The sequence below is a fragment of the Octopus sinensis genome, linkage group LG5 (genome assembly GCF_006345805.1).
Source record: "Octopus sinensis linkage group LG5, ASM634580v1, whole genome shotgun sequence".
Lineage (NCBI taxonomy): Eukaryota > Metazoa > Mollusca > Cephalopoda > Octopoda > Octopodidae > Octopus > Octopus sinensis.
Window position 1 is genome coordinate 99,634,366 of NC_043001.1, and position 12,752 is coordinate 99,647,117.

Sequence of the window (12,752 nt, forward strand, 5' to 3'; positions counted from 1 at the left end):
AGCATGACCTTTGAACATTAGGGCTCACCAAGGCAATGACTAGTGACTGAGACTTTTGGAAATATGCTGTGCTTGAGAAGTTTCAGCAAGCCAAATGAGATCATAACCTCATTGCCTATGCTAGGGGTGTAACCAGCCCACTTATGTGTACCTTCCTTTCATTGGACACTGCTTTCGAAGACCTGTTGAGGCAAGTGAAATCGAAATCAAATTCGATGACTGGCATCCATGCTATTGGGGCACTAAGAGCACCATCCGAGCATGATCATTGCTAGAGCTGCTATCTGGCGTTCATGCCAGTGGCACGTAAAAAGCACCATTCAAGCGTTATCGTTACCAGCGTTGCCTTACTGGCACTTGTGCCGGTGTGCAGTTGGCATGTAAATAAAAACTTTTGGGTGTGGCCATTGCCAGTACCGCCTGACTGGCCCTCATGCCAGTGGCACATAAATGCACCCACTACATTCTCGGAGTGGTTGGCGTTAGGAAGGGCATCCAGCTGTAGAAACTCTGCCAGATCAAGATTGGAGCCTGGTGCAGCCATCTGGTTCGCCAGTCCTCAGTCAAATTGTCCAACCCATGCCAGCATGGAAAGCGGACGCTAAGTGATTATGATGATGATATATATATACATATACACTCAATCACACACATACACACACATATATATAAAGGGTGTGTGTTGTGCTCTTGAGCAAGACACTCCATTTCATGTTGCTCCAGTTCACTCAGCTTTAGAAATGAGTTACAATGTTACTGGTACCAAGCTGTATCAGCATTTGCCTTTCCCTTAGGTAAAAACTGTGGCATGGAGAGGGGGCACTGCTGGACTTGTGCCTCGAATGGTAACTTTCTAGGTGTGATCCAATGGTCATTCATGATTGAAGTGGGGCTTTATATATATATATATATATATATATATATATATATGCTGATGTCATGTAACAGGCACCCTTTCTAGTGGCACGTAAAAAGCACCCTTGGAATTTTGGGCCTCATGGAGGTGATCACTGAGACTTTTGGCGATATGCTGTGCTTGAGAAGACTTGTCGAGCCGAGTGGACTCACAGTTGTGACTGATGCTGGTGTTACATAACTGGCACCCATGCCATCAGCACACAAAAAGCACCAGTTGTTGGGGTTAGAAAGGGTGTCCAGCTATAGGAACCATGCCAAATCAGATTGGAACCTGGTGCAGCTCTCCAGCTTACCAGTTTCAGTCAAACTGTCTAACCCATGCCAGCATGGGAAGCAGACACTAAATGAAATGAGGATATCTATATACAGTTGTCTCTTTGTTCGTATGGTACTCAACTTTGATGGTTTTCTTTCAGCATATTTGTTTTTACATCTATTAGAAATGCCAATAGTAGAACTAGAATAAGAAACAGAGAGAAGGCTGGAGCTAGGATGATTGAAGGATCTTTATAATTTTGAAATACACATCATACATACATAGTAAAATTATGGGATCAATGGAAATGCTGTATTATTTTGGAGAGAAGGAAATGCCAAAAAAATTTCATTTATGTATAAATGTGTTTAGTGAAGAACTTGTAAGGAAATTTGGAAATATTGTCAATGTAGTCATATATATCTTGAACACAATCATATTGTCAATAAAATATATATTCAAAGTAAGTAATAAATGAATTTAAGTAGTTTAAGAATATATATTTTACATAAATAAGAAATAAAATTATAAAAAAAATATCATGTAAAAATTAGTATTAGAGAGTTTATAGCTATCTTAAAAGCAATGAATTATAAAATACAAATTCATAAAAAAAAATTTACAAAATTTTACAGAATATTGTAATTTTTTTTCCAGAAGTATTGATAACTATGCCTGTTTCAAATAATGATGAACCTTACTACTGTTCAGAACAAATTAAAATACCTCTTGACTTGCCTGACATTATGAAAGAATTCACTAAAGCTGCAATTCGTACCCAACCTAAAGATATACTAGGATGGTCAACTTCGTGAGTTTCAATTTTTTGTCATTCTTATTTGATATACTCTTTGATGGGACTAAGTGAAAGAATATTTACCAACATAATCATTGCTAATAGTCTGAAGAACTGTTTTAAAGTAGAATTGTAATTACATCTAAATTACAAGCATCATTGTCATCATCATCAACATTATTGTCATTGTCGTCATCATCGTCATCATCACTTCTCCAGATGTCTCACTTGATCGAGGGCTTCAGTAGTACTTTGCTCTGATACAAACCCAAACTCTATCTCTTTTAGGCTAATTCTCTTTCTAATCAGTTATGGAATAACCTTTTGTTTCGTTTATAACTCAGTTCATCACTCTGATATATCTAGCTACTTTTTGTCATGGCATTTCCTTTATTCTTGATACCATTATGTCAGATATCTAGTATTTCATTCACTAACATGTCTGCTACTTCACCAACAGCTAGTTCTTTTTTCCACTTTCTTCCAGGCTTTTTTATTCAGTAAATTAACAATTCTATGCTCCTTTCTTCTCAGCCTCAGTATTCCAGTGCCATTCTGCACACACTTTTTTATATTGATGTCTTAATTCAAACTGACATATAAACTTGCAAAATGGAACAGTTCATGTTTCTGATTTTCTCATAGCAGAACATTTGTAAACCTCTTACTTACAACTTCACTACAATATTGAAACCTAGTTTTTCTTCTCTTAACCTGATATTGTTTGCTGCTCTCCAATTTCTTCGTCTTTCTATACCTGTCTCTTAACACCTGTAACTTTACCATTCCATTCTTAAGTTATCTTCAATTTGGTCTGAACCTTGCTTCTACAACAGATCTTGTCTGTGGCTTGCAGCAGGTTGTCTTGTTGCAACTTCCAGTTATACTTTTATAACTGTATCCTCTACCTACTGCTGCTGCTGCTATTGTTGTTAAGCAACAAGATGGGTAAGGGTGATTAGGTGATGGTCTAGGGCTTAGGGGTGACCCCAGACCTTGGAAAAAAAAAATTTGGTTGTCTTGTAGTCAAGGGCTCTTTGTTGATGCCCAACACCACTGGGAGGTGGCCCTCAAGTCACTGGAAATGGAGATCTCCAGGTCCAAATCCTTGGACGGCTGGTGGTGGTGATGGTGGTGATGATGATGAACATATTCATCACTTAGAATTCATCTGAATCTATATCTAATAGAGAGATTTTCCAACCTCATTATTTTGTAGTCCAGATTGTCTTGTTTCCCTGTGTCTGCTTAGCTCAGACTCTGATATCCAGCATTTTCCAATTGAAGCTCCCATAAATCCCTAGGATTTTGTGAGAGGTCATTAAGAATTCCATTACAATCAGTGATAAGCAGGTTAATTATATGCAAATGCATTTTTGATACATTCATTTTATATTTGTAATGTTTTTCATACATTCATGGAATATTCCATAAAGTAATAAGGAAACTTCTTGATACTTCTTAATGGGAAATTATAGAGGAATTGGATCTAAATAAGGTCTCGGTTAAGACAACTTTCTTAAACCTTCTTTGTCACATCTGAAAATTTATAATTTCTAAACATTTCAAACACAATTTTATGCTTTGTTTAATCTCTTACACAATTTAACTTTATGAAAAGGAAAGATCAAGAGAATTATATAATAATTTGTATTTAGGAATTCTCTGAGACATGGAATGTATTTCATGGGTTCCTGTAAGAGTAAAAATTTCAATAGTCTATGTTAGCTGGTGTGTTCTTCAATGAGGAAAAACTTAGTATTTACAACCAGTTTTCTTTCTGGCCTAGAATGTCGTAGTCAACACTAATGTAACTAGTCATCTGACATCGATGCAACTTTAAATATTTAAGGTTGAAAAATTAACTACAATTATAAAGCTTTAAGAGTTTCTGCTGATACAGGCACATGCACACCCCTGAGAAACAGAAATAGTATTTGGTTAGGCAAATATATATAAAAAAGAGTTTGTATGTGTGTGTATGCATATGTTCCTTATGCATTCGAAGACTGAGTTGCCAATTTTGATGTTTGGGGTATCAAATGATTCAGTAACCTTTCGGCTACCAAATAAACTTTATTTTCATTTACATATTTTCTACGTTATCTCAACAACCAACTTTAGTTATTTGAAAGCCACTGCTCTACAACGACCAGGTTTCATTAGAAAGTGAAATAGTTTGACACTTTCAATTTGGACCAAAATCACAGTGTTGCATAATGAGAGTGACAATGTGTGAATAATGAAAGTAATGTTTCTCTGAATTAGTCACATTTGTACTATGATAAAGATAGCTGCTTATCATCTATCTATATATGTTGGGTCATTCCAGAAGTAATGCACTTTTTCCAGTTGCGTGAACTAAAAGTCGGAGGGGGACGAGATAAACTATCTGCATCAACTTGCTATAAAAACAGTTAGTAATTTTAATTTCTTAGTACAAGTTATGAAGCGTACAGTTCGATTTTAACAGTTATTTTTTAAAAGCCATAATGGAAGTGTGGCAACGAAAAGTGCAAGGAATATTAATGAAGTATATGGGGATCAGACAATAAGTGTAAGCCAGTCTCAACTGTGGTTTCAGAAATTCTCAGCCAGACACTACAACCTAGAAGATGAGCCTCATCCTGCAAGATCTGTACAGCTCGATGAGAACATTCTGCAAACCCTAGTGGAACAAAATCTCATCATATCTGTTGAAGAACTAGAAGAGAAGCTTGGATTTGGTCAGTCATCATAACTGTTGAAGAACTAGAAGAGAAGGTTGGATTTGGTCAGTCAACAAGTCATTCAAATCAGCACTAGAAGGAAAATTACCATCTTTGGTTTCAAGACAGAAGGTGTTGTTACATCAGGATAATGCTCAGCCACATACAGCAAGGATGACATTCCAAAGGCTGGATCAGTTTCAATAGGAAATGGTACCTCACCCACCATTTTCGCTGGACATTGACCTATCTGATAATTATTTTTTCCGCAGTCTTCAAAATCATTTGGATGGAAAAAATATGAATTCTGTAGATGAGGTCAGAACATTACTGGAGGAGTATTTTTCATCACAGTCAAGTAAATTTTGGAAGAGGGGCCTTGCAAGTCTACCAGATAGCTGGAAGAGCATTGTAGAAAATGAAGGAGAGCATATTTTAGATTAAAAAAACAACTTTATGTTAATTTTGAAAAATAAAAGAAGTCTAAAAAAACACATTATTTATGGGATGACCCAATATAAAGGCTACCAAATAACCTATGCTTTTGGCTCAACAACTCTTTTCTAACTAATAAAATAACCCCGGAAACAAGGTCAGGTCACACAATTTTAAGGTCATTTTTGGGCAATATTTTGATTTGTTCTAATGTTTCACTTTTGTCTGATGTTTCACATGTGCGTAGAATTCTATTCAGACAAAAATTTATGAAAATGTACACATAAATATTGTATTAAAATAAGCCACAACCAAAAATATTTCATTAAAAGACATCCATTTCTCTATATGTTATGAGGAGTCACTTCCTCTTACATGCACACTTACACGCACACATACAGACAAAACAAATGTATGCATATGTATTTATGTATATGTATATGAAAGATGTGTGTGTGTTTATGTGAGAGAGAGAGAGAGAAAGCAAGTGCCACTTATACATACATGCAAAAAAATACATACATGACAACACACACCTTCACTCACTTTCTCTCACACGCACATGCACACACACACACATATACACATGTCCATTTCATATACACGTATATACATCTTTCACTTTCCTGTCTCTCTCACTTTCTGTTATGTTGCATGTTCGGATGCCTTCTACTCAACTCTACTCTTCTCTCTACTCTGCTACTCTCCCGACATCTAGGCTTCCCCCTCTATATCTATGTATTGGGCTAGCCTACTTCATCGTCTGGGGGCTTCAACACAACACCTCCCCTTTTTGAGTTTTTTAAACCTGAATTTATCAATTATATTTCCTTGGTGAGAAACTGGCACATCTTTTTCTCTTAGCATTAATTTCCATCATTTCTGTAGGTTTTCTCTTCCTGTTTGACTTATGTGTCAGTTTTGCTTTTGCTTGTGGTTCTGGGACCTCGAACACTTTCGCTTGTGGTTCTGGGACCTGGAACAAATCATACCATAAATCCATTGGTTTTTCTCACCTCTTGGTTTTTGGTATATCTTTTTTTAAATTTGTTTAAATGCCTTCTGTATTCATATTTTGCTACGAAATCCTCGTTGCCACTGTTATATCGCAATGCTACACAGTGGCTGTGTGTGCTATGAAAACCTCGTTGCCACTGTTATATCTCACTGCTACACAGTGGCTGTGTGTGCTATGAAATCCTCGTTGCCATTGTTATATCACAATACTACACAGTGGCTGTGTGTGCTACAAAATCCTCGTTACCACTGTTATATCGCAATGCTACACAGTGGCTGTTTGTGCTACGAAATCCTCGTTGCCACTGTTATATCGCAATGCTACACAGTGGCTGTGTGTGCTACGAAATCCTCGTTGCCACTGTTATATCGCAATGCTACACAGTGGCTGTGTGTGCTATGAAATCCTCGTTGCCACTGTTATATCTCACTGCTACACAGTGGCTGTGTGTGCTATGAAATCCTCGTTGCCACTGTTATATCGCAATGCTACACAGTGGCTGTGTGTGCTACGAAATCCTCGTTGCCACTGTTATATCTCACTGCTACACAGTGGCTGTGTGTGCTACGAAATCCTCGTTGCCACTGTTATATCGCAATGCTACACAGTGGCTGTGTGTGCTATGAAATCCTCGTTGCCACTGTTATATCTCACTGCTACACAGTGGCTGTGTGTGCTATGAAATCCTCGTTGCCACTGTTATATCGCAATGCTACACAGTGGCTGTGTGTGCTATGAAATCCTCGTTGCCACTGTTATATCTCACTGCTACACAGTGGCTGTGTGTGCTACGAAATCCTCGTTGCCACTGTTATATCGCAATGCTACACAGTGGCTGTGTGTGCCACGAAATCCACGTTGCCACTGTTATATCGCAATGCTACACAGTGGCTGTGTGTGCTACGAAATCCTCGTTGCCACTGTTATATCACAATACTACACAGTGGCTGTGTGTGCCACGAAATCCTCGTTGCTACTGTTATATCATAATACTACACAGTGGCTGTGTGTGCCACGAAATCCTCGTTGTCACTGTTATATCTTAATGCTACACAGTAGCTGTGTGTGCTACGAAATCCTCGTTGCCACTGTTATATCTCAATGCTACACAGTGGCTGTGTGTGCCACGAAATCCTCGTTGCCACTGTTATATCACAATACTACTCAGTAGCTATGTGTGCCACGAAATCCTCGTTGCCACTGTTATATCTTAATGCTACACAGTGGCTGTATGTGCCACGAAATCCTCGTTGCCACTGTTATATCACAATACTACACAGTGGCTGTGTGTGCCACGAAATCCTCGTTGCCACTGTTATATCTTAATGCTACACAGTGTCTGTGTCTGCCACGAAATCCTCGTTGGCACTTTTATATCTTAATGCTACACAGTGGCTGTGTGTGCCACGAAATCCTCGTTGCCACTGTTATATCACAATACTACACAGTAGCTATGTGTGCCACGAAATCCTCGTTGCCACTGTTATATCTTAATGCTACACAGTGTCTGTGTGTGCCACGAAATCCTCGTTGCCACTGTTATATCTTAATGCTACACAGTGTCTGTGTGTGCCACGAAATCCTCGTTGGCACTTTTATATCTTAATGCTACACAGTGGCTGTGTGTGCCACGAAATCCGCGTTGCCACTGTTATATCGCAATGCTACACAGTGGCTGTGTGTGCAACAAAATCCTCATTGCCACTGTTATATCGCAATACTACACAGTGGCTGTGTGTGCCACGAAATCCTCGTTGCCACTGTTATATCGCAATACTACACAGTGGCTGTATGTGCTACGAAATCCTCTTGCCACTGTTATATCATAATACTACACAGTTGCTGTGTGTGCCACGAAATCCTCGTTGCCACTGTTATATCTCAATGCTACACAGTGGCTGTGTGTGCCACGAAATCCTCGTTGCCACTGTTATATCACAATACTACACAGTAGCTATGTGTGCCACGAAATCCTCGTTGCCACTGTTATATCTTAATGCTACACAGTGTCTGTGTGTTCCACGAAATCCTCGTTGCCACTGTTATATCACAATACTACACAGTAGCTATGTGTGCCACGAAATCCTCGTTGCCACTGTTATATCTTAATGCTACACAGTAGCTGTGTGTGCCACGAAATCCTCGTTGCCACTGTTATATCTCAATGCTACACAGTGGCTGTGTGTGCCACGAAATCCTCGTTGCCACTGTTATATCACAATACTACTCAGTAGCTATGTGTGCCACGAAATCCTTATTGCCACTGTTATATCTTAATGCTACACAGTGGATGTGTGTGCCACGAAATCCTCGTTGTCACTGTTATATCACAATACTACACAGTAGCTATGTGTGCTACGAAATCCTCGTTGCCACTGTTATATTGCAATGCTACACAGTGGCTGTGTGTGCCACGAAATCCTCGTTATCACTGTTATATCGCAATACTACACAGTGGCTGTGTGTCCTACGAAATCCTCGTTGCCACTGTTATATCGCAATGCTACACAGTGGCTGTGTGCTACAAAATCCTTGTTGCCACTGTTATATCGCAATACTACACAGTGGCTGTGTGTGCTACGAAATCCTCGTTGCCACTGTTATATCGCAATGCTACACAGTGGCTGTGTGTGCTACGAAATCCTCGTTGCCACTGTTATATCGCAATGCTACACAGTGGCTGTGTGTGCCACAAAATCCTCGTTGCCACTGTTATATCGCAATACTATACAGTGGCTGTGTGCTACAAAATCCTCGTTGCCACTGTTATATCGCAATACTACACAGTGGCTGTGTGTGCTACGAAATCCTCGTTGCCACTGTTATATCGCAATGCTACACAGTGGCTGTGTGTGCCACAAAATCCTCGTTGCCACTGTTATATCGCAATACTATACAGTGGCTGTGTGCTACAAAATCCTCGTTGCCACTGTTATATCGCAATACTACACAGTGGCTGTGTGTGCTACGAAATCCTCGTTGCCACTGTTATATCATAATACTACACAGTTGCTGTGTGTGCCACGAAATCCTCGTTGCCACTGTTATATCTCAATGCTACACAGTGGCTGTGTGTGCCAAGAAATCCTTGTTGCCACTGTTATATCTCAATGCTACACAGTGGCTGTGTGTTCCACGAAATCCTCGTTGCCACTGTTATATCACAATACTACACAGTAGCTATGTGTGCCACGAAATCCTCGTTGCCACTGTTATATCTTAATGCTACACAGTAGCTGTGTGTGCCACGAAATCCTCGTTGCCACTGTTATATCTCAATGCTACACAGTGTCTGTGTGTGCCACGAAATCCTTATTGCCACTGTTATATCTTAATGCTACACAGTGGCTGTGTGTGCCACGAAATCCTCGTTGCCACTGTTATATCTCAATGCTACACAGTGGCTGTGTGTGCCACGAAATCCTCGTTGCCACTGTTATATCTGAATGCTACACAGTGGCTGTCTGTGCCATGAAATCCTCGTTATCACTGTTATATCGCAATACTACACAGTGGCTGTGTGTAACGAAATCCTCGTTGCCACTGTTATATCTCAATACTACACACTGGGTTTGTGTGCCACGAAATCCTCGTTATCACTTTTATATCGCAATGCTACACAGTGGCTGTGTGTAACGAAATCCTCGTTATCACTTTTATATCGCAATACTACACAGTGGCTGTGTGTAACGAAATCCTCGTTGCCACTGTTATATCGCAATACTACACAGTGGCTGTGTGTGCTACGAAATCCTCGTTGCCACTGTTATATCGCAATGCTACACAGTGGCTGTGTGTGCTACGAAATCCTCGTTGCCACTGTTATATCGCAATGCTACATAGTGGCTGTGTGCTACGAAATCCTTGTTGCCATTGTTATATCGCAATGCTACATAGTGGCTGTGCGTGCTAGTTCTAGATTTAGAACCTAAATCAAAAACAAAGATAAGAAACTGTTTTGCTTCTTATCTAAAGATGTATAATTTTTTATCTCTTTTAGATATTTCGTTGCTCTTTATAATGGAGAGGAACCTCCTGTGAAAGAAAGATATGAAATTCCAATGGCTACACAGAAAACTGATTCAGGTTTAACAATAGGTATTTTGAAGATCTTTCATAAACAGGTACCATTTTTATTATATGTACTATTTGATATTTTTTCATTATTATTAAAAAATTTTATCATCAAAATCCATACATTAAAGGGTCAATAAGGTGTATTAATTAATAAAAAAGGAGAATTGTAAATACATAAGATACTTTGGAAAAGCTGACAGCAAGATTAGATGTAAACTTTTGTATGTGAATACCTTGCTTTTAGAAGTATATAAATTCTGTTACCTGAGTTGACTTGTCTTAGAGATTGAGTTCATATTGACTATTTTGTGGCTAAGGTACAGTAACTGTGAGTTTTGTTTTTAAACCACTTGGTTATCCTGATACTTACACATCAGCTAGTTCAAACAACGGAGTACATTGTTGTTTAGCCTGTTTTGCACTGGTTGAATAGCCCTTATTATCAAAGGAGTTCCAGCCATGACTGTTTTGTCATTTTTATCTGACAATGGATATCAAACAACAGCTTCCAGTGTGATCATCTCTTTTTGTGTGATTCCTGGAAGATGTGCTTTCTATTTCTAGTTGGTAAAGTTTTGGTTTTGTTGAAAGTAACATACAACAAATAGTTTCTACCTTTATGTCACAGACTTTAAGATATATTTATCTAAATGTTGTGATCTTAAATGGAAGAAAAACATAGATATTTACTGTAGGATAGTGGTCCCCAACTTGTGTTGTCCCATGCATCCTTTCCACTATATTTTACTCCTTAGTTTCAAAGATTGTCTGAAACAAAGTAGATTTACTAAATAATATGCATGAAATACTGAAACTCTTATTTTTCACCACCATCACTGCCACTGCTGCCACCACCACCACCACCACCACCACCATTTAATGTCTGTTTTCCATGCTGACAGGAGTTGGGCTATATTAGTTCCTATGCATTTACTGAAATATTTGTATAATGTAGTTTTACAAATTTAATAGTAATAGAAAATGCTGATGGATTTTAGAATGGATGAAAGTTTTTTTCCCCCACTTTTATATTTGTAACTAATTACTTAACAAACAAAAGTTATTGAGGCATGCTTTAATAAACAAAATTCCAGTGCAATGATAGGATATTGCAGTTCATTATATTTCAAAGGTTATGGTCAAGGAAAATGCTTGTGTTTAGCCCATTTTGTCAATTATTGGATACATGAAGGAGTGCTTGAAAAGGCATAACACAGATCATTATTTTTTTAAATAATTTCCTGTTTAGTTTGTTGCTCTGTTTTCATTTGTAAAATAATTGAAAAGCTTGACTCAATAAGATACGATGACAAAATGGATGTAATGTATGTATGGCTCTTTCTACCAATTTTGCCAAGGAATCATACATCATGGGCTAAAATTCTGTAACTTCTCATTGATTATGTCACTTGCATCTGAATAAAAATGAACCGCGCCAGAAATTTATCTTTACAATAACCAAGAATTTTTGAACTGCAATTTAAATTAATTTTGCACTAAACAAATTTGTCATCACTGAATTCAGGAAAATATTAACTGAAGTTATTTTCTACAGCTACCAAGATGTTGCAAAATTTCATGATTTGTAAATTCTGAAGAAGAATTGGCCTTCATCTCTAAGCAACAAGGATTGATAACAGTTTTTCAAACATTGTAAAATTTCTATACTGATTCTTTCAATTTTCCAATTTGCTTAAGAAAGTTTCCAAGGCGGCAGCATATTTTATTATATTTGTAATCTTTAATTGTATCTTAATATTCAGTTTATTTAGTTAACAGGCAAGCTGCTTCTTCTATTCCTCAACATTCAACTGAACAACAAATTCCATCTAATCCTAAATGTTAAAAAGATAATTGGAGTTCATCTCTAAGCTCAAATTCAGCTGCTTCTCTCTTTTGGAAGACATTCACTATTCATGTAGAAAGGAGCAAGTGATAACTTATATCCATTTCAATCTTATGATATTGTAAAGTAATACGTTTAGTGTCTCTTTTGGCAAAATTCACAATTTGAATCATTTGATCCCAGTCCTTTCCTTGGGGATACTGTGTTTTGGAATTGGTATACCATATTTCTGCATGTTTTTAGTAAGAGACGATTGAAAGGACTGGGAATAAGAAGAGCGTTTTTATACCTCATAAAATCTATTAAATCCATGGAAAGAAAGGTATGATGATGGTTATGGTGGTGATTGTACTCCAGGTAATTTGAAATCAAAGTCCCTCACTAATCAAATTTGTATGCAGCCTTCTGGCTTGCCAGCCCCCAGTCAAACCGTCCAACTCATGCCAGCATGGAAAGCAGATGTTACAACAACGACAATGCTTCCTTTACCGAGTCACAATGGTATTCTTTTACAGAGTGATACATATAATAGATAGAAATAATGGGTTATACACAGTTATTCATTATTATAGGCTTGCAGCTGTTTGAGTGTGTTCATGGTACAATATTATCAATCGATCAATTGATCAACTGAATATATATAGAATCCACTTTACCAAAGCTATCTTCTTGAATGCGGAAACAAGCCATTTGCCAAA

General features: G+C 38.0%; 1 protein-coding gene across 2 annotated transcripts in view; it reads left to right on the forward strand.

Moving 5' to 3' along the window:
- LOC115212004 (ropporin-1-like protein) overlaps nt 1-12,752 on the forward strand; it is a 28,546-nt gene that overhangs the window by 7,305 nt on the left and 8,489 nt on the right. For both annotated transcript variants that reach the window (XM_029780794.2, XM_036502978.1), the window contains exons 2-3: nt 1,832-1,985; nt 10,132-10,255. In XM_029780794.2, coding sequence (XP_029636654.1) covers nt 1,846-1,985; nt 10,132-10,255 — 264 coding nt within the window. In that variant the 5' untranslated portion in view covers nt 1,832-1,845. The remainder of the gene's footprint in view (nt 1-1,831; nt 1,986-10,131; nt 10,256-12,752) is intronic.